The 22061-nt window shown below is 37.1% G+C and overlaps 4 protein-coding genes, 1 long non-coding RNA gene and 1 pseudogene across 5 annotated transcripts; 1 reads left to right on the top strand and 5 right to left on the bottom strand.

Annotated features, from left to right (window-relative positions):
* Nucleotides 1-412: 412 nt before the first annotated feature.
* On the bottom strand, nt 413-1642 carry LOC145902793 (uncharacterized; annotated as a pseudogene).
* A 6147-nt stretch (nt 1643-7789) lies between these two features.
* On the bottom strand, nt 7790-10911 carry LOC145901658 (aldehyde dehydrogenase 1A1-like). The gene is made up of 11 exons (XM_082989416.1): nt 10349-10911; nt 10147-10251; nt 9771-9911; nt 9588-9717; nt 9460-9521; nt 9179-9344; nt 8942-9121; nt 8695-8879; nt 8456-8623; nt 8215-8372; nt 7790-8137 (listed from the first exon to the last, which is right to left on the bottom strand). Exons 1-11 carry the CDS (start codon nt 10397-10399, stop codon nt 7990-7992), a joined length of 1494 nt encoding a protein of 497 aa, XP_082845542.1. The 5' UTR covers nt 10400-10911; the 3' UTR covers nt 7790-7989.
* Nucleotides 10912-10917: 6 nt separating this feature from the next.
* LOC145901657 (aldehyde dehydrogenase, mitochondrial-like) lies at nt 10918-13664 on the bottom strand. The gene is made up of 11 exons (XM_082989415.1): nt 13611-13664; nt 13412-13516; nt 13216-13356; nt 13015-13144; nt 12898-12959; nt 12532-12697; nt 12283-12462; nt 12037-12221; nt 11797-11964; nt 11505-11662; nt 10918-11397 (listed from the first exon to the last, which is right to left on the bottom strand). The coding sequence occupies exons 1-11, from the start codon at nt 13662-13664 to the stop codon at nt 11250-11252; spliced, it is 1497 nt and encodes a 498-aa protein (XP_082845541.1). The 3' UTR covers nt 10918-11249.
* On the top strand, nt 12827-16468 carry LOC145901659 (uncharacterized). The gene is made up of 5 exons (XR_014402562.1): nt 12827-13148; nt 13218-13365; nt 13426-13491; nt 13631-14205; nt 16268-16468. It is a non-coding gene; the product is annotated as an uncharacterized LOC145901659 (long non-coding RNA).
* LOC145901656 (aldehyde dehydrogenase, mitochondrial-like) lies at nt 14300-18097 on the bottom strand. The gene is made up of 11 exons (XM_082989414.1): nt 18028-18097; nt 17828-17932; nt 17636-17776; nt 17439-17568; nt 17322-17383; nt 16997-17162; nt 16758-16937; nt 16512-16696; nt 16271-16438; nt 15986-16143; nt 14300-15908 (listed from the first exon to the last, which is right to left on the bottom strand). The coding sequence occupies exons 1-11, from the start codon at nt 18079-18081 to the stop codon at nt 15758-15760; spliced, it is 1500 nt and encodes a 499-aa protein (XP_082845540.1). The 5' UTR covers nt 18082-18097; the 3' UTR covers nt 14300-15757.
* Nucleotides 18098-18440: 343 nt separating this feature from the next.
* On the bottom strand, nt 18441-21868 carry LOC145903987 (retinal dehydrogenase 2-like). Its single transcript, XM_082992187.1, has 11 exons — nt 21719-21868; nt 21537-21641; nt 21230-21370; nt 20733-20862; nt 20610-20671; nt 20373-20538; nt 20010-20189; nt 19547-19731; nt 19318-19485; nt 19050-19207; nt 18441-18990 (listed from the first exon to the last, which is right to left on the bottom strand). Exons 1-11 carry the CDS (start codon nt 21767-21769, stop codon nt 18834-18836), a joined length of 1503 nt encoding a protein of 500 aa, XP_082848313.1. The 5' UTR covers nt 21770-21868; the 3' UTR covers nt 18441-18833.
* Between the last annotated feature and the right edge of the window lie 193 nt (nt 21869-22061).

Raw genomic sequence — 22061 nt, forward strand, 5'->3', positions numbered from 1 at the left:
TATCGATATGGGTTCCGATACCGACGTAAAATACTTCCAAGGTGGCTAAAGAAAAATTTGGGGAATTAATCTTAGGTGCCAGAGTCGACAAACTCATACTATACCTAGCAAAAGAAAATTGTCTTTGTTTGTTATTTTGAATATTTTTTCACTTAAACTTAAGCGCTACCTGATACCTGATGCCCGTTGCATACCCAACCAACGCTTTTATACCTTTATGATTTTTCAACTATTTATTTCCAGAATGCGCTTCGTTAAATCGTTGCATGCAGTTGCACGATATAAAACAAGAACAATGAATCCTGAACACGCATGTTTTATCAACAAGTGTAAACAATACATCACGTGCAGCTTTTGAGAGCAACGTCTTGGGTGAAACAATTCCCCTATAAATATCGTAACTGATTGGTGTTTAGGAAATCGATTTTGACTCCACATTCTTTTTTATTCTTTTCTTTGGATGTTTCACTTTCTTCATGTGATCTGCTAAACTTCCAGCATAACTGTATGCACTTCCACAAACTTCACATTTAAAGGGTTTGTCTTCCAAATGCGATAACTTGTGTTGTTTCAGTGTTGAAGCGTTGATATAAGTTTTGGGACAGAGATCACATTTGTATGGACGATCTTTGAAATGAGTCCATTGGTGTTGATTGCGATTGCCGGCACTCGGAAAGCACTTGTCACAAAATTCACATTTGTATGGTTTTTCACCACTATGCCACCTAATATGTTGTTTTAAAGTTGAAGGGTTGTTAAATGCCATTTCACATTCTGTACATTTAAATGGTTTCAGGTCTGTGTGAATTAACATGTGACTAGTTAAAGCGCTTTCGTAGGGCAACTTTAAATCACATATATCGCACTTGAATCGTTTTTCTGTACCATGGGTTTTAAAGTGACTCGCCAGTTGTCCTGCTGTATTAAATCTTTTCTCGCATATCTTACACTCATGTTGCTGTTTATTTTCATGTTGCAGCAAATGCTGGGTCAAATTTGAAGCTTGACGAAAACGTTTATGGCAAATCTCGCATTGGTGGGGTTGTTCGCCACTGTGTAACATCATGTGCGTTTTGAGGTGGTCTCTTCGTCGAAATGCTTTCTCACAAACTTCGCAACGGTGTTTTTTCTCTTCGGTATGCACAGAAGAATGACCTTTCAATTCCGTCAAGGATCGAAATTGCTTTTCACACACAGAACAATGATGAGGTCTTTCATTACTATGAACCCTCATGTGACTTTTAAGAAGGTAAGGGGCTTTAAAACGCTTTTCACAAACACTGCAACTGTATGCCTTCTCATCAGTGTGGCTAAACAAATGGATCTTACAGTGGACAGCTTGTGTAAATCTTTTCTCACAAATTTCACATTTGAACGGTTTTTCTCCAGTGTGAAGACGTTGGTGCTGTTTAAGGTCAAAGGAACTTTTGAACTGTTTCTCGCAAACGTTGCACGTGCAAAAACAGTATTTTCTCTTCGGCTTGGGCTTTCTTTGATATTTTTCAACTGTGCGTCGTGAAGTTTCTGGTAGACTTCCATTTGAAATTCTTGGACGTTTATTTGGTGGAACATTATCTTCATCTATCCGTCCTCGTTTGGAAGTCTCGGAAGGTTCGTTAGTGCATTTCTCGTGATTTTCCATTTTTACTATCCAACTACACTGATGTCACTTTTGAAGTTTTTCGTAGTTTTCGGTGATTAAGAGAGAGAACAAAAAGTGAGCTAACTCATTCTAATATTTTCGTTTCTGTGTGTTTTTTCCAAAAATTATAACAAGGGAAATAAATGTAGAAATATTTTGTAGTTCTCTAGTAAAATTTACCTTTGTTTTCCTTAAGTTCATGAGCATAATAACTTGTGTATTGCAACTAGCCTCGACTAAGTGATTGATGTCACAATTTATGCATAAAAATTTATTTTTTATTTTTACAACTGTCAGAGCGGGGACCAAGTCCAATCAAGCAAAGACTGCAGCTGGTATTGATTGAGTTCGTTCCTGGAAACAGGAAAGGAAACACTTCGACATACACTATGCTCGCCATATATGTCGCCACAACATCTAAATTGAAACGATACGCGGGGTTACCTATTTAACATAGTTAGTTTTAATATTTTCTGGTCTATAGGAATGTTAAACACCTGCCACCAACGTGTAACCACTTTACACATTGCCTCAAGAATATCGATTTAATGTTGTCAAACACTTGGTGAAAGGTTTTAAATACCTACATCCAGCTAATAATGCAAAGTAACATCAAATATCCTGGCAGCTGTGACAACTGACTATTGTTCCTAATTCTTTATTACATGTAGACCTAATGTCACGTCACAACACTATATCAATCAACTACCTTCTTCTTCACCTTTTTTCGGTTACAACGTTTATCAGGGAACGAACGGTCTCCAATCATCTAAAATGCCGATAAGATGGAAAGAACGGAGAGAACCTCAAAGGTCGAAGCAGACTGGCGCGAAATACAAACAAAACACGATAGCAGGAGTATCCAAATTGTTTGAACCGAACAACTTTTACGCAGGTCTGTTGTAACTGTGATGTTGGCTTTTACTGGTTTGGGATTGTGCAACTATAGTAATTCACAAACAAAATCCCTAATAAGCTTTAAACAACCTGTGCATTTAGTAATTACCAGTTTGGATTCAAATTAGTAAGAGCGTTCATCAATACACGCAACAAAACGATGTCTAACTTCAATGCGGAAAATAATATAATTAATAAAGATGTTGCGTACTGAAGTACATGCTGAGGCAGTGTAAGAGTGCGTGCTGTTTTAGCGCTAAGAAAGCAAGTTGTTGTTATGGTCTTAACCTTGTAGTCTCAAAAAAATAGAACGTTGTAACTTGGTAATCATTTGACTTTATAATTCAGATGAGTTTTAAATAGTAACCGCCCCCTCAGTTTATCAGTAAGAACACAAAAGTTCACAATCAAAAAACACCTCGTTCCAAATCGGCCTGGTGGCCTTTTTAGGTCTTTCTGATAAACCTTTGGACTCTTTTTATGGAATGAAATGCGCACGCGACAGGACAAATTAAATATTTGAAAGAACCGATACATTGTTGCGCCATTACACACCTATAGAAACGCCAAACCCCAATGATTGTAATTCACGTAAATACAGGGCCGGCTGGGTTTGCCAAAACAGCGCCCATTGCAAAACCATTAACATAGTGATGTAATGCCTTTTTGGCAACATTGCACAAGTATTGCACAACCCATCGCACGACTTGTTGAGTATATACAACACCAATAGATGCCCTGGATGATTTTATCTGTATTTCCCCGCCAATGTGTATGAAAGAATATGCTGTTTACATTCCAGATCCGTATAAAACCAACCAACTTAATGTGATAACCTATGTGAATCACGCTTATCCTGTGTTTCAAGTAACTTCCATATGCACTAGGCCTACCTGCAAATAAGCTGCCGGTTTAAAAAAATTAAAACTGTATTTTTAAAAACATGACTCGTGCTATGTTTTTCAGCACCGTGTTGTCCCAACATAAAATTAAAGTTAATAAATTAAGTCCAAATTTTAATGACTTTTCCTGCTTGCATATATGGGCTGTTGCCTTTTTTTCCATTAAGTTGAACCTTTTTCTATCTAACCAAACAAAACGTTTCCAAACAAAAAGTATTGAAAATCTTTATATTTTTTCCCTGTGGTGTCATTGCGAACTATTATACACAAAGACTGTAGCACCACACGCATGTTTCCTGACCTAATTCTGCCCCTCAGTCATGTAGCCCATGGCAATCACATACACGGGAACGCCAGACGGAAAGGATAGAATTAGGGTTTCCTGTAAAACTCGCACAGTCTTCTGGCATCCGTCTCGACGACAAACTTTTTTTTTATTGTAACTTGTTAAATATCCGTTCGCACTTTACTCTGACATTCCCTCACTTTCTCTCTCTGTCACCCAACTAGTCTATTACACTTAACTAACCAACTGGCACGCAGCGTAAAAGTTACTCGCTCAGTCACTATCCCGCTTGGAACAATTTAAAATTACACCACCTGATATTGGAATGTGTCTTTCTATTCAATAAAGTAAGTTTGCTGACGGAGTCCAAATTTAGTAGTCTACAGCAAGAACACGCATAGTAGACTTTTTATTTCAGTTCTAGCAGCCGGCCGAAACTTTTTAAAAAGCTGCAAGACGACAATCAATGCGAAATAACAACAATGACTTACTTTTAGAGAGTTCACAACTCGTACAGTTTAACGTAGAGTGTGTAGCTCGCATGTTTTCTGACCTACTTCCTCACACAACTACACGGAGTTAGTCTTTTCTGCAAAACTCCCACAGCACTCTGGCATCCGGCTCGACGACATAATGGCAGGCAAGCGGATAAACGCAATAAATTAAAACGCTGCAAGGACTGTGTGGTCTGTAAATAACTCTCAGAGATATTTAACAGGGTCTCGATGGCCTAAGCGCGAATTGAGTCTTTTCGATTATTAAACCTGCTTCTACCCCGTCCTGTAAAGCACCCAGAACTAGGATATCTTCCCGAATAATAGAATGTCAGCGTATATACAATGGCGAAGATTAGAATGAATTTCCCAGCAGACACACGACGTCATACCGACGTCGAATCGAAGTCGAAATGCGGTCACGACGTCGATTCGACCAATTTTGATTTTCGGTCCCCGCCTTTCCAAAATATCTACTTCATTCAGACGTCCAATATTAGTACATCTCAGACCAAAATTTAGGGTCCATGTTTTTACGTCTTTTAGACATACATATTTGGTAGAAATACTGACCAAAGTGACATGTCTAATTTTTGGGCATTATTGTACGTCGTATGGCGGTCTAAATAGCAACAATTTTCCGTCGGTCAGAGAGTTTCATAATTTCGACGTCCAACGACGTAGATTTACTCGTCGAATATCGACGTTCGCATTTAGTCACTTACAGTACGTCCAAAAACAGTCTTAATTTGGTATATTTTTTAGTCAGTCATTTAAGAACTATTTATCGACGTATACATAATTGTTCATCTTCTGTACGTCGCGAAACAGTCCATTTTTGGTACATTTTCCGTCGGCCAAGTTAAAACTAGCTATCGACGTCCAAAGACGTAGAAACCTTAATTGATTATCGACATTAATTTTGTTCATTTCCAGTTTCAACATTAAGTCATGTATTGATTTTTCAAACAACATTTTCTCACTTACAGCATGTTTAAAAAGGCTAGTGGCGCACAATGTTTATTTTTGCGAATTTAATAAATTTATCAAAACGCAGTCGCCGGCCCTTGTTACCGCTGTTACCCACTTTGTTATCGACGCAGTCATGATGAAAATCGTTAGATGTGTGATGTGGTATTCGCCATTTCCCACCGACTTGTCTCAAGTTTGAATTTATTTTTGACGTGCCGCCGACTTCTTCCACCCGCGCACAAAATCGTTGACGTAAAATATTTCCCGCGCAAATCGCATGGAATGCGGAAAAGGGAGAGACGAGAGACAGAAACTTGGCAAGACGCATGTGAGTTTGAATCGACGTTTCTTGTTACTGTTATTCTTGCAGTTGAAGTTTCCTGCGCTTTCTGTACACTTAAACATGGCGTATTGGAGGCGATATAGAAGATTAAATAAAGCTGTCGATGCTATGTTTGCACCATCGTCAAGTGATAGTGACTGTTTGCCACAAAAAGATACGTCTTATGAACGTGTTCGCGCTGTGGAATTACAGGAAAATACACATGATGATGGCAGTCAAGCTAGTTCAGATATGGATATGGATATTGATTTCTACTACAAGAGTGACTCCTTAACTAAGTGCACTGGAATAAAGTTAATAAAATTTTGAACAGGTAATCACAATTTAAATTTCTTTTGTGACAGGTTAAAAAGTTATTGAAATTGTGTTGCTTGAAAAGTAACAGTAGTGTGTGTGGTGAGTAGACTTTTCACCATGGTAATCTTCTTTTTTAGAATGTTTACGACTGCTCTGATGACAAACATGAACATGCAAGGAGGGCATGGAAAAATAGCATTCACCAAATCTCCATTATTTAAAGTTGTACTCGGTGAGTTTTGTGTGCTTCTTGTGTCTTGTTATTTATCTGTCCCCTTCCTGAAGGATACATATAGTTTGTACTTGTTGTTTACCTGTTGCTGCCTTGGGGTTGCTTCAGGGGGGACAAATGATTACGAAAAAGATATTATGTTATCCTAAAGAACTGTTTGCTACTAAACATCTGGATAATTACTTTTTTTAATATTTTGTTACAGAAGCAGTGAGGGAATTGTATCCCGATCTAAAAGAAATTGATTATTCCATGTGGGAGATTACCTGAAGCGTGCGCCCGGGAGAAAAGGAGGTCGCCCGTCCTCCAGCCCAAGCACCTCTGCCTAAATTCTTCCAAACCTTTCTTTGCGTTCTTTTTTTTTATTAAACTTGTTTTCAGCTTTAACATCGTGGGCTATTTTACGCCTTATACAGGCTAAAAATGTACGTCGTCAGGCAAGAACAGGCGTATTTTAGATGCGAATTTACAACCAAATATCGACGCAACGAACATATTTGGACGTTAATAGGACGTCCAGCTAACCACGTCTGATTAGGGTCAGGTTTTGACGTCTTTTGAATTTGCACTTTCTACCAAAAACTGCACCAGATTTCGACCACTGATAAAAAAGGAACATATTTGGACGTAAATACGACGTCCAGCTAACCACGTCTGATTAGAGTCCGGTTTCGACGTCTTTTGAATTTGCACTTTCTACCAAAAACTGTACCAGATTTCGACCACTGGTCGGGACTATACAACTTGACGTCTATACGACGTACTTTTGTCTGCTGGGTAGGCTCTTTAACGCTCTCCATTAGGAGAGCTGATTGGTCAATAATATATCACGTGACACCACCAAACGGTCGAAGCAATATAATACAAGAGCATAAAATACAGTACACATCGAAATTTTCCATATAGGGCTGTAACGTTGCGGCCAACATAGGTGAGCGTCCAAGATCAATAAACTGGACAAAATCGGTAACCTGAACACGTGACTGCTGCGGCAAACAGGGAGGTACATATTTTCATCCAAGAGGGGTAATTGAAATCATTTACCCTATACCTTGCACTGTGTCCGCGATAGGTAACTTTGTAAACGTAGGGGTAGTCGCGCTATACCTTGCACTATGTCCATGATAGGTAAGTTTGTTAATTGTTAGGGTAGTCACGCTATACCTTGCACTGTGTCCACGATAGGTAACTTTGTTGAACGTTAGGATAGTCACGCTATGCCTTGCACTATGTCCATGATGGGTACGTTTGTGAAACGTTAGGGTAGTCACGCTATACCTTGCACTGTGTCCATGATGGGTACGTTTGTGAAACGTTAGGGTAGTCACGCTATACCTTGCACTGTGTCCATGATGGGTACGTTTGTGAAACGTTAGGGTAGTCACGCTATACCTTGCACTGTGTCCATGATGGGTACGTTTGTGAAACGTTAGGGTAGTCACGCTATACCTTGCACTGTGTCCATGATGGGTACGTTTGTGAAACGTTAGGGTAGTCACGCTATACCTTGCACTGTGTCCATGATGGGTAAGTTTGTTAATTGTTAGGGTAGACTATCGTGATATAGTGCAAGGTATGGTTGTTAGGGTAGTATATCGTGACTACAACAATTTTATCCAGAAAAAAATGATTCAGGTTATCCGACGTTTTTTTTTAGAAATATCGTTCGCATCAGCAATTTCGTCAGAAACAGGCGAAGATCTCAGTTATCCAAATCCGAATTGACCATGGTTTATTGTCAAGTTCAAAAATGATTGCTTCAATGAATTGCATCATAAGTCACACAACTAAAAAGTCGGTCTTGCAACTTTGACTAAACCCAACGAAACATTGTAATTGTCACAAACAATTGACTGAAACACTATACATAAACCAATGCAATTCGGAATAAATGTATTAAAGTAAATAAAACTAATTAAAACACCTATAAAGCTGGTGGTGAAATCTTGACAGCCACAGTCTTCACTTCAGTGTACTCCTTCAGACCATATTCACCTTGCTCACGGCCAATGCCTGACTGTTTGTACCCCCCAAAAGGCAAACTTGGGCCGCCTGCATAGTAGCAATTTACCCTGCAAAAATAGGTAAGTTTTTCTTCAAGTAAGCTTGTATCGAACCATTGATATGTACAAATACGTATCTAACTTACCAAACTGTTCCTGCCTGAACTGCATTTGCAATTGTCAAAGCTTTGTCAATATCCCTAGTAAATACAGCTGCGGCTAGTCCATATGATGTGTCATTTGCTCTTCTTATAACTTCTGATACATCTTTGAACTTAAATATTTGTTGGACTGGACCAAAAATCTTTCCAAAACAAATAGGAATCAGACACATTCTTAATAAAACAACAAATTTTTTTGGCCTGGTATACGCCACAACATTTGTACCTCTTCACGTGATACTTTCATGTCATCATGCAAGTCAGTCAAGATTGTAGGTTGGACGAAATGACCATCCAGGCCTTTTACACCTGAGCCACCACATAAAACTGTGCAACCTTCATCACGACCACTTTGAATCAAACTAAGAATTTTGTCTTTTTGAACCTTGCTTATCTAAGATACAATAAACATAGAATATTTAGTGATATGGCTGATCTTGGTAACAACCATCCATTTAATGTTACTTGAGGGCCGTGCTGTGTTTTTAAATCCTGTGGATTCCCAATCGCACCTTTTGTTGCTCGTTTCAAGCTGCACTTCACAAACTCATCGTAAATATCTTCATGAACAAATGTTCTTGAACCAGCACAGCAAACCTGGCCATTGTGGTAAAATATTGCTGTGTGTGCCATTTCAACAGCATAGTCCACTGAAAAAATGGTAAGTTGGTAAATGTTATATTTCGTTTTGGGTGTTTTCCAAGCCACCTACTGTCCACATCAGGAAAAATTATATTTGGACTTTTTCCACCAAGCTCCAAAGACACCCTTTTCAAATTGGACTGTGCAGCTGCTATTTGTATCAATCTTCCAACTGCTGTTGAGCCAGTAAATGTTATCTTATCCACATCCATATGTCTTGCCAATGGTTCTCCTGCAGTTTTTCCGTAGCCTTCAAGTAAATGCCTTTATTAGACTCTAACAAAAATGAAATTCTGCACTGCTTTACCTGGGACAATATTGACTACACCCGGTGGAAAGCCAGCTTCTTTCACAAGTGATGCTACATGCAAAGCACTCAAAGGTGTTAGCTCAGATGGTTTTAGAACAAGGACATTTCCAGCAGCCAAGCAGGGTGCAAGTTTCATTGCAACCAAGGAAAGTGGGAAATTCCACTAAAACAAAGGTATTTCAATTGGATAAAGGAATTGCAAAATAGATACCTATGCTATGGTCAATGATTAAACTTTTCTTTCTCGTATTTTTTTGGAGTTATGGGTAAATACTCACTGGAACTATAGCTCCACAAACACCCACAGGCTCATGTCGAGTATATGCAAAAATGTTGTTTTCTGAATAGAGGCTTGATTTAAACATTTAGCCAACATTTATTTGTGTCCTTTGTTCTGAATACCTACCTGTTGGTATAGTCTGACCATGAACCTTGTCAGCCCACCCAGCGAAATATCTTATAAAGTCAACACTAGAAGGAACATCTGCATAGTATGTCGCTTTATAGAGTTTTCCAGCATCCAGAGATTCCAATGTCTAGAAATTGAGGTGGACATGTTAATTTTTGCAAAAGCATCAAACAACCTTACAGCAAGATAATGATGGTCTCTTTCAATTAGATCAGCTAGCTTGTTTAATAAGGTCCCCCTTTGTTTAGGGTGAAGCTTCCTCCAAGGTGATTCTAAATTAAATGCTTGACGGGCAGCAGCAACAGCATTGTCAATGTCAGTCTAAAAATGCATTTTAAGGGGTAAAGTATTTGAAAGAATCTGTGTGTCTCTGTAAGTTCCAAAAGCCAAATAAACAGAGACTGAATGTGGCTTATTGTATAACTTAAATTATATAGGGTGTTTTAATCAAGCTTTATTATGCCACTAGACAAGCAATAGATCTTCAAAACCATTTTAAGGGATTCTTTGTCACAAGATGAACAAGAATCAGGTAATTTCTTTTGAAGCTGTATACCTGTTTTGCCTGAGAAACATTGCAAATTATTTTGCCTGTTGCAGGATCTTCTACTGGAAAAGTACTGCCATCATTGGCTGGTACAAATTTATTGTTAATAAAGAGCTGAAAAAAAAGAATTATAGTTGATAAAAAGTTATAAAAAATTTTCAATGCTTAGCAAATATACTTTATTGAGAATTTTTTTTCTAGTTTTTCTTACCTGAGTATATTTAACTTGTAGATTTCTAATTGGAGCTTTGAATGACTGCATTTTGTGACCAGTAATATTGACAGTGCCTAAAACTTATATATGAAACAGTTTCAGCTTGAACTGTGTTTGTGATTGGTTGCATTGCCAAAATCACCAGGGTCTGACTCGGCAATTTTGTGAGTCAACAAACATCTTGTTGGCACATGCCACACAGTCGATCCCATGCAGCCCTGCTTATGCAAATAAACTGAGTCAGTACGTGTCACCACTGTCTTGTTTAAAATGTGCATTGCCTCAATTACACTAGAATTCTCTCAGGAGTAAGTGTGTTTGGTGCAAATATTTCACATTATCTGATTAAATGAAAAACAAGATTCACAGTTAGAATGAACTGTTTTTGCATTTGACAAAATTGTGGTTATTTTTTTAATTAATACTTGTTTATTCGATGTGTTGTTTAGAAAACAGTATTATATTTTTTGTCATGTACCAGGTACAATGTACACCATTTTAGTCAAACTAATTGTTTGAATATAAAACATTGCGTTTTATTTCTTGTGACATTTAGTTGCTTAACAGTTAACACTTCCGTGACATCTTTTTTGATAAAATTGTCTAAAATTTTGTTACTAAACTGTGATATAATTGTGTTTTTCAAAACAATGCACACTTGATATGTACAGTACTCTCAAATAAAGTTGGGTTAAATTTTCTGAACTGGATATACCAGAAAATCACATCCACAGGAAATTAACATAATTTGAGGAACATTCTAGATTTTTTTCTCAACTGCAGATATAACTTGTACATCAATCTTTTATTAAATTATTTCTACCACACAAAGTCAAAGCAGTTATTTGAAAAAGTGCGTGCACAGGAAGAATCACAAGACTAATTACAGTTTATGAAACTAAGAAGTTGGTGGTGCAATTTTTACAACCACTGTTTTCACTTCTGTATATTCCTTCAGGACATAATCGCCTTGTTCACGACCTATTCCAGATTGTTTGTATCCACCAAATGGCATGTTTGGGCCCATCACATAGTAACAATTCACCCTGTATAACATACATTGGTTCAAAACTGCTCACCAAACACCCATTGGAATATAAGCATGGGTTTTGTAAGAATTGCCATTAATTAAATAATAAAGGTTTATATTTACCAAACAGTTCCAGCTTGAACAGAATTTGCAATTGTTAAAGCTTTATTAATATCTTTGGTAAAAACTGCAGCAGCAAGACCGTATGTTGTGTCATTGGCCCTTCTTATTGCTTCAGACATATCCTTAAACTTGAAAATTTGTTGAACTGGCCCGAAAATCTACAAAAAAAACAACAACAAAAATTTGTTGATTAAAACCATTTTACAATATTTTTTTCTTCCAAATGTGGTTGTCATTTGTACATTAACTTTTGCTAAAGATTTTAATCAGATGGGTTAAATTTCACAGTGACCTCTTCTCTTGAAACTTTCATGTCATCTCGTAAATCTGTAAGAATAGTGGGCTGGACAAAGTGGCCATCCGTTCCCTCTACAGCAGAACCACCACATAAAACAGTGCAACCTTCATCACGACCACTTTGTATCAACCGAAGAATCTTTTCTTTTTGAACTTTGTTGATCTATTTATTGATATTATCCATAAAATTATTCTTTATTTAGTCATCATTTACCATTCAATGTTGTAACCTTACCTGAGGGCCATGCTGTGTTTTTAGATCTTTGGGACTTCCAACTGCTCCTTGTTGTGCCCGTTTCAAACTGCGCTTTACAAACTCATCATAAATACTTTCTTGCACAAACGTTCTGGAACCAGCACAACAGATCTGTCCGTTGTGGGAAAATATTGCTGTATGCGCCATTTCAACAGCATAATCCACTAAAATAGTGGTTATATTTAATTATGGTTTTGCTTTCTTTGTCGGTTTATAGTGACTTACTGTCCACATCAGAAAATACAATATTTGGACTTTTTCCACCCAACTCGAGGGATACTTTTTTCAAATTAGACTCAGCGGCTGCTATTTGTACCAATCTTCCTACTGCAGTTGAGCCGGTAAAAGCTATTTTGTCCACATCCATATGTCTTGCCAACGGTTCTCCAGCATTTTTCCCATAGCCTGCAAAGAAAAACCTGTCATGCAGAGTACAACAAAAATATAAAATTTATTTTCTCCTTTTTTCTGTACCTGGCACAATGTTGACTACACCTGGTGGAAAACCAGCCTCAACAATAAGTGATGCAAAGTACAATGCACTGAGTGGTGTCATTTCAGATGGTTTCAACACAAAAACGTTTCCAGCAGCAAGGCAAGGTGCAAGTTTCCACGAAAGCATTAATAGTGGATAATTCCACTGATCAAAACAAAAAAAATCAAATATTACTTAACCAGAAAAAAAACTGGTTAAATATTCTATGCAACTATACTTTGTTAGGAAAATTTTATAAACATGTTGCACTTATTATAATTGAATATTTTTTATTTGTATTCAGGCGCTTGGTAGAAAGTATTAATATTCATATGATTAAAATGATAAAACAACGAGGAACTTACAGGAATTATTGCTCCACACACTCCAACTGGCTCATGGCGGGTATATGCAAACAGATCATCGGCTGAAATAATACAATTGTAAAATTTGAAAACTGTAGTTTTCATTTTGGTACTTACGCATAGGAATAGTTTGACCATGATCCTTATCAGCCCAGCCAGCAAAATATCGAAGGACATCTACACATGATGGAACATCAGAAAAATAAGCTGCTGTATAAAGCTTCCCAGCATCTAAGGACTCCAGTGACTACGTACACAAATTAAATTGACATTCAAAAATTCATATCGGGGTTACTTAAAACTGATGTTTATATTCACAGCCAAATAATGAAGATCTCTTTCAACCAAATCAGCAAGTTTGTTCAACATTCTTCCACGTTGCTTTGGATGAAGCTTCCTCCATGGGGAATCAAGTTGAAATGCTTGGCGAGCAGCAGCAACAGCAGCATCAATATCTGCCTGTATTAGGTTGGTAAAATGTAACTTGAATCTCTTACCCTTTAAATCACTTTACCTGCTTTGCTTCAGAAACATTGCAAATAACTTTGCATGTTGCTGGATCTTCAACTGGAAAAGTGCTACCGTCCTTTGCAGGTACAAACTTGTTGTTGATAAACAACTATAAAAGAGCTCAATTTAGTTAGTGTAGATCTAAAGGTAAGATATACATTTGTCTAACACTTACTACTTTAAAAATAATTGACTTGTCTCACCTGAGTGTATTTAATTTCAGGATTTTCAATTGGAGGCTTGTAGTTCTGCATCATGAAAGTCAGTTTCCTCTCTTACTGTGATGGGTTTCCAGGCAAATGCTGTATAATATTGCCATGTGGGTTAGTCATGATTTAGCATTTTTTTCTCTGTCAACAAACACCTTGCTATTTGAAAGCCACTAGATAATCTTTAACCATTACTCATTGAGGAGTGTTACAGTGCGCACATAACCCAAGCAAACAACAGAATCTGTTGCATCATTATGAGAAGTTCAACTTTAAAACTTTGGAAATTGGGAAGTATTTTTGGTATCAAGAATAACTACAACAACTAATAGTCACAAGTTATAATGTTTTACACATTTACTTCATACAAACTGGATATTAATAAACAACTGTAAAAAAGGTTAATTTATATATGGTATATCATTGAATAGACAATTGTCTAACTTTTTTTTGTTTTAAAAAATTGCTTGAAAAACATTTGCTTTGTTTTACCGGAGTGAATTTTATTTCAGGATTTTTGTTTTGATGGTTGTGGTTCTGCATCATGAAAGTCAGTGGTGTTTCCTCCCTTACTGTGATGGGTTTTCAGGTAAATGCTGAATAATATTACCATGTGGAAACTTTAAGCATGATTCAGCACTTTTTCTCTGTCAACACACACCTTGCTATTTGACAGCTTTTATCATCACTCATTGGCAAGTCACACAGTGCACACAGAACCTAAGCAAACAAAAGAATCTGTTGCATCATTATGAGAAGTTCAACTTTGAAATTATGTGAAATCAGGAAATATGTTTGGCATTAGGAATAACTACAACAACCAATAGGCACAACTAATTATATTTTACATATTTACATTACAAGCTTAGGCCTACACTTTATTATCCATGTATGTTTACAATAAATTCAGGAAATACTAAAAGATTACTATAACACAACTTTAAATGTTGTGAACACATTCCTTTAAAACAGTATTGATTATTTTTACTCAAATCAGAAAAAATAATGTGCAAACTTCATCTATATACAGATAAACAATAACCAAAAGAACTAACATGTCATGGTAATAGAAACTAATAACCACAGGGTTATTAATCCCACTTTGCAAATGTCTTCAAAATCTGAGCATTGAAATTCTGAACACACACAAGCAGTGGTGGATCTAGGGGGTGTTTTGGTCTCCCCTACCCTTAGCATTTTTGCACTTTATTTATTGCTCAAGCTCGCTGCATTCACTTTTGAAACAATTGTTTGTGATCAATATCTTGCCGTTGGTCAACAACCTGTTAACAACGAGCGTGTTTGAAAACCACAACCTTGTAGGTTATTCTTTTCTTCTGCAACTCTTTTTAAAAAAAAACACCACGAGCATTATAAGTTGTTTAACAAGATTCCAAGAAATATATATCTAACTAAACATTTATTTTGTTCTGTTCTTTTCTGTTTTTTTGCAAAAGTTTATTTACTACCGCTAAAACATTGATTTGTATCAAGTGTTACAAGGCCACGTCCTGGTCCATTGCAGGTTTGTTTTAAAAAGATTCACAAAGACTAAAAAGTACAAACCATCACAACGAAATGTGAAATATTGCCTATAAATACTCGTCCAACATACAGATATAGTCGCATTGCTTCGTATATGGCGTAAACTACAGTAATGCGCTACTTGTTTTGAAAAGGTGGATTTTACATAGATAAATGTAGGAAAATAATTGAAACCACAAATAAAGACTTCCATACACAAACCGGACATGCCACTGATATTTTTTTTCATTCCCCTACTAAACACAGGCAAAAGTTTTGCATTTATTCTGCATTTTGAATCAAAATGTTTTAGATAAATTTAACTAAAACTGCATCTAAAATTCACAACATAACTTTGGCAAAATGGGATTTGTAAATAATTTGGCAATGTAGTTTTGTTAGCACATACTAGCCTGGCTTTATCAAAATGTTTAGTTCAAAAATGGCAATGCAAAGGTAATTTTGAAAAAAAATATATTTCGCATTGTTGCTTAATCGTCCATTGCATAATTTTCCTAAATCAAATTAGTTCAACAACAAATATTTTGTAAATTGTTATGGCGGGCATAAATAACAACAAGCACAAAGAATTACCTAATTAATTTTGATTAATTAATTTAAGAAGTTGTTGGTGGTGCAATTTTTACAACCACTGTTTTCACTTCTGTATATTCCTTCAGGACATAATCGCCTTGTTCACGACCTATTCCAGATTGTTTGTATCCACCAAATGGCATGTTTGGGCCCATCACATAGTAACAATTCACCCTGTATAACATACATTAATTCAAAACTGCTCACCAAACACCCATTGGAATATAAGCATGGGTATTGTTGATACAAACCAAACAGTTCCAGCTTGAACAGAATTTGCAATTGTTAAAGCTTTATTAATATCTTTGGTAAAAACTGCAGCAGCAAGACCATAAGTTGTGTCATTGGCCCTTCTTATTGCTTCAGACATATCCTTAAACTTGAAAATTTGTTGAACTGGCCCAAATATCTACAAAAAACAAACGAACAAAAACTTGTTGTTAAAAACCATTTTACCATATTTTTTTCTTTCAAATGTGGTTGTTTTGAATTTTGCTAAAGATATCATTGAATTGGTTTTATTCAATTTCAAGGACCTCTTCTCTTGAAACTTTCATGTCATCTCGTAAATCTGTAAGAATGGTGGGCTGGACAAAGTGGCCATCCGTTCCCTCTACAGCAGAACCACCACATAAAACAGTGCAACCTTCATCACGACCACTTTGTATCAACCGAAGAATCTTTTCTTTTTGAACCTTGTTGATCTATTTATTGATATTATCCATAAAATTGTTCTTCATATAGTCATTATGTAATATTCAATGTTGTTAACCTTACCTGAGGGCCATGCTGCATTTTTAGTTCTTTGGGATTTCCAACTGCTCCTTGTTGTGCTCGCTTCAAACTACGTTTTACAAACTCGTCATAAATACTTTCTTGCACAAACGTTCTGGATCCAGCACAACAGACCTGTCCATTGTGGGTAAATATTGCTGTATGCGCCATTTCAACAGCATAATCCACTAAAATAGTGGTTAAATTTAATTATAGTTTTGCTTTCTTTGCCAGTTTATAGTGACTTACTGTCCACATCAGAAAATACAATATTTGGACTTTTTCCACCCAATTCAAGGGATACTTTTTTCAAATTAGACTCAGCGGCTGCTATTTGTATCAATCTTCCTACTGCAGTTGAGCCGGTAAAAGCTATTTTGTCCACGTCCATATGTCTTGCCAATGGTTCTCCAGCAGTTTTGCCATAGCCTGTGAAGAAAAACCTATCATGCAGAGTACAAAATAAGTATAAAATGCATTTTCTGTACCTGGCACAATGTTGACTACACCTGGTGGAAAACCAGCCTCAACAACAAGTGATGCGAAGTATAATGCACTGAGTGGTGTCATTTCAGATGGTTTCAACACAAAAACATTTCCAGCAGCAAGGCAAGGTGCAAGTTTCCATGAAAGCATTATGAGTGGAAAATTCCACTGAATAATATTAAAAAAATCAGATACTGTTAGAAAAAACTTCATCATGCATTTCTTTGGTGTTGGTATTGCAAGAAACATTGCCAGATTTAATTTTTTGAGGTCCAAATTTGGTGACATTTGTTGGAAAACATTTTTTTAACAAAAAATGAAACTTACCGGTATTATAGCTGCACAAACTCCAACTGGCTCGTGGCGGGTATATGCAAACAGGTCATCAGCTGTAATAATACCATTGTAGTACACAAAAACTGTAGTTTTAATTTTAGTACTCACGCATAGGGATAGTTTGACCATGATCCTTATCAGCCCAGCCAGCAAAATATCGGAGGACTTCAGCACATGAGCGAATTTCAGCAAAATATGTTGCTGTGTAAAGCTTTCCAGCATCTAGAGACTCCAATGACTATGAACATAATTAAATTGACATTTAAAAAATTTTCAGGGTATTTGAAACTGATGTTTATATTCACAGCCAAATAATGAAGATCTCTTTCAACCAAATCAGCAAGTTTGTTCAACATTCTTCCACGTTGCTTTGGATGAAGCTTTCTCCATGGGGAATCAAGTTGAAATGCTTGGCGAGCAGCAGCAACAGCAGCATCAATATCTGCCTATGACATGTTTGCAGAGTATAGCTCAAATGAATTGTTTAAACTTTTTACCTGCTTTGCCTCAGAAACATTGCAAATAATTTTCCCTGTTGCTGGATCTTCAACTGGAAAAGTGCCGTCATCCTTGGCTGGTACAAACTGGTTATTGATAAATAGCTGCAAAATAAATTGACAGTAGTCTTATGTATTTGAAAGGCAAAATATAACTTGACCATACACACTCACCACTAGAAATATTTAATTTATATTACCTGAGTGTATTTAACTTCAAGATTTGTAATGGGAGGCTTGTAGTTCTCCATCATGAAAGTCTAAAATATCTGCTTCTTTACTGCAATTTGTTTCCAAATAAATCTTGCACAATGACCCGGAGTGGCAAAGTCATGAATTGGCATTTTTATGCCCTCTGTCAACAACAGCTTGCTTTTTGTAAGATATTAGGCAATCTTTAACCAACATATGTGTACCCACAAACACCTAAGTAAACAATTAAAAAGCTTCAGCAATCATTATACGAAATCATAATCAATAAAAATTATATGAAACAGTAAGCTGAATTCCTTTGCTGCTTGTGGATTTACCACCACAACTTACTGCCATAAACAAAACACATTTACATAGCTGCATCTTACACATGATTTACCATGAGATTGTAACCTCATTGGAATGGCAAATCTTGACGATATATATCACACATTTTCCAATCACAATGCATTTTACCAAAATTGTATTTTCATAAACAAGAAAAACTAAATGGCCTTAAAACCCATTACCAGAAGATTGTTAAAGAAAGTTTGATAATGCTCTCAATCAGGTAACATCCATTGTTTTAAATAAAAAGCAAATTTAAAATACAAAAACATACTTATTTATGAGATATGTGATAAAAGTAAATGTTTTTTTGCGTGGTAAAGTAAAAAGCACTAAAAACTCAAGACAAATTTCTTGTTAACTTGGCAATATAAGCAAAACAAAAGAAAGCAACAGTTTGTCAATTCCACAAAGAATTGCATTGGTGGGATTCATGAACAACTTTAACAAAACTTCGCCATACAGGTTATTGTTGTAATTTACATAAACTTGGCTCTTTGATGTACACAGTTTTGGTTTCAGTAAACGAATTTAAAGCATATTCTCCCAAATCCCTTCCAATTCCTGATTGCTTGTAGCCTCCAAACGGAGCTCCGGGATTCAGCTGAAAGTAACAGTTAACCCTGAAACAAACGTATGCAGTTAGTGTTTCTTACAGTTCAGCACCATCACGTATACTCACCACACAATGCCAGCTTCAATGTGCTTGGCCACTGCCATTGCTTTGTTGATGTCATTAGTCATTACGCCCGCTGCAAGACCGTATACTGATCGGTTGCAGCGTCTAATGACTTCCTCGATGGTTTTGAACTTGAATATCAACTGCACAGGTCCAAATATCTGGGATTTGTTAAAAACAATTAACAAACTTATTGCATGAACACTGGACAAGATTTTGTTTTAATTTCCCCCAAAAAATGCTTGCAATGAAAATAAGTAATTCTCCTTACCTCTTCCTTGGCAGTTACTGTTTCGTCTGCAACGTCAGTCATCACAGCTGGGATAATGAAATGCCCCTTATTATCCGGCAACTTTTCACCACCGCACCGCAAAGTACACCCTTCGTTCACACCAGCGCGTATCTTCGCCAGAACCTTCTCCTGTTGTTCCTCGCTAATCTGTTTTTTTTGCATTCATTTGATCTCACAGTGGTATGATAAATTGTTGTTATCAAATTACTTGAGGGCCTTGTTCTACTGTAAGATCGAAGGGATCGCCAAGCTTCCTTGACTTTGCTCGCTTTACACTCTTCGCAACAAACTCCTCGTAGATGTCCTCGTGCACATACGTTTTGGATCCAGCGCAGCATACCTGTCCTCCTTGGCAGAAGATCACGCTGTGCGCCGTTTCCACGGCCTGATCAACTGCAAATAAAGTAGGGTTAATATGGAATTACGGCATTTAATTGCTTGAAAATTTAGGTATATTTAATCACAAATGTTATTGCCATGGGTTTGACTTATGTTTACAACCAGAAAAGAAAGCAATGATGATTTAGGTGGGCATCTTAGTGCCTGTGAAATCTATTAAGAAACTGAAGTGTCAAACTACTTCTACGTTTACCCATGGTCTTGGACAAATCAATACCAATTGTTATTCAAGTTTACGACACAAATTGCAATATTGACAAGGTTTTACGCACTGTCGACGTCCGAACACACGATGAGAGGATTCTTTCCGCCCATTTCAAGTGTCACCTTCTTTATGTTAGAATCAGCTGCTGCCTTGAGAATCATACGACCTACTGGGAGCGAACCGGTAAAACTTATTTTCGCCACGTCCATATGATGAGTGAGTGCCGAACCCGCAGTTTTTCCGTAACCTGACAAGGAGCATTTGTTTTTGTATTTCTCGAGAAACAATATGAGGACTGTATTTTCACACTGTATAAAATGTTTGTGTACATTTCTATCAACTTAAAAGGTATCAGTTCATGTAATTATACACGCCCAGACATCAAGGTGAAATAGATGCAACGTCTAAAAAACCTTTGTAAATGCGTTACCTGGCACTACATTGAACACTCCCGCAGGAAATCCAACTTCCTTTACGAGCGATGCGAAATACAGAGCAGTTAACGGCGTAAGTTCTGCTGGCTTGAGAACCATTGTATTTCCTGTCGCCAAGCAAGGAGCAGTTTTCCAAGCCAGCATAATCAAAGGCACGTTCCACTGGAAAAACATGCATATTTTTAATACCGAAGGCTGTTGGTGATAATTTATCAGGAATATATTCAACCGACCGGCGTAATGGCACCGCATACCCCCAATGGATCGTGTCTGGTGAAGGCCAAAAAATCCCCGTCTGTTAACAAATAACAAAAAAGCCGTGACGTTCGTCTGGTGTGGATTTTTGCTACACTTACCCACGGGGATCGTCTTGCCATGATGTTTGGTCGCCCAACCTGCGTAGTACCGAAAAGTCTCAATGCACCTGGCCAAGTCACCGGAGTACACACGGCTGTATATTTTGCCGTTGTTCAGGCTTTCCAAAGACTATATAACAAATATTGTATAGCACTTTATAGCCATCGCCAGTACTATTGTATAAGCGGTGTTGTGATTCATCACATGAATAAACCCGCTGTGCACGCTTTTGGCGGCTTATCGAATAAACAATAAACTATAAAACTTGCATTCCTAAGGCGTACATTGTCAGTCTCAATGTATTGGCGCAAATTGTTGTCAAACCAACTGTAGCGCAAGTATCTCAATAACCCACATGCGTGCCTTATGAAGCTACGAGATAAATATGTTTCATATGTGGAAATGTACCGATAGTCACCCAAAAATGTAAACTTAATGTATAGGTTTACATTGTTACGATACAAAAAGATTAAGCGGAAAAAAAACAGTGGCACACCGATATGTAGCGGCGATCCCTTTCCAATAGATCGGCAAGGCGATTGATTAGCACAGAACGTTGCGACGGCTTCATCCGCCTCCATTCCGAGTTTATGACAAACGCATCCTTTGCCGCTGCCACAGCAATGTTGACATCTGCCTGCGGAAGCGCTGGTGTAAATTACAGCAAGCCATTTGACAATGAAATATAAACGTGTTGATTGAATTAATTTTCTGGTTTGTTGTTTAAACCTATAGGAAACCGACTTTGTTGTAAGTACCCAAATTAATTTGGGTTCTATAATGCTCGATATAAGTGAGCTTACCTCTTTTGCCTCCGAAACTTCACAAATTACTTCGGTAGTGGTTGGGTTGTAAACGGAAAACGTAGATCCATCGACAGATTCCACCCACTCGTTGTTAATAAACAGCTGGTGAAAGAAAAGGCAGTTAACTGTACCCAAGAACTAGAAAGTTACGTCAAAACAAACTTTGCCGGTCGACTTACTTTTGTGTACTTGATTTGTGGGTGACGAATTGGCTGCGGCAGACCTTCCATTGTAGTCAATAAACAGTTTTGAGGCTACAATTTATGTTATTGGTAGATACCAACTTTTCTTCACACCACTCACATTAAAGTAATGGGTACGTTAAATCGTGAAGTGGTCTATGTTAGCAAACGCAATCAATAAACTTACACCACAACGCCAACAATGTTAATATGACACACTCCGACTTCATATATACAGCTAGAGATCTCCTGACTAATACGCAGACTTGCATTTTAACAATGAGTACGAAAGAATAGCGGAATTGAATATTGCTTTAACATAGCTTCAACAAAACACTTT

The sequence above is a fragment of the Ascidia mentula genome, chromosome 5 (assembly GCF_947561715.1).
Source record: "Ascidia mentula chromosome 5, kaAscMent1.1, whole genome shotgun sequence".
In the NCBI taxonomy this organism is placed as follows: domain Eukaryota; kingdom Metazoa; phylum Chordata; class Ascidiacea; order Phlebobranchia; family Ascidiidae; genus Ascidia; species Ascidia mentula.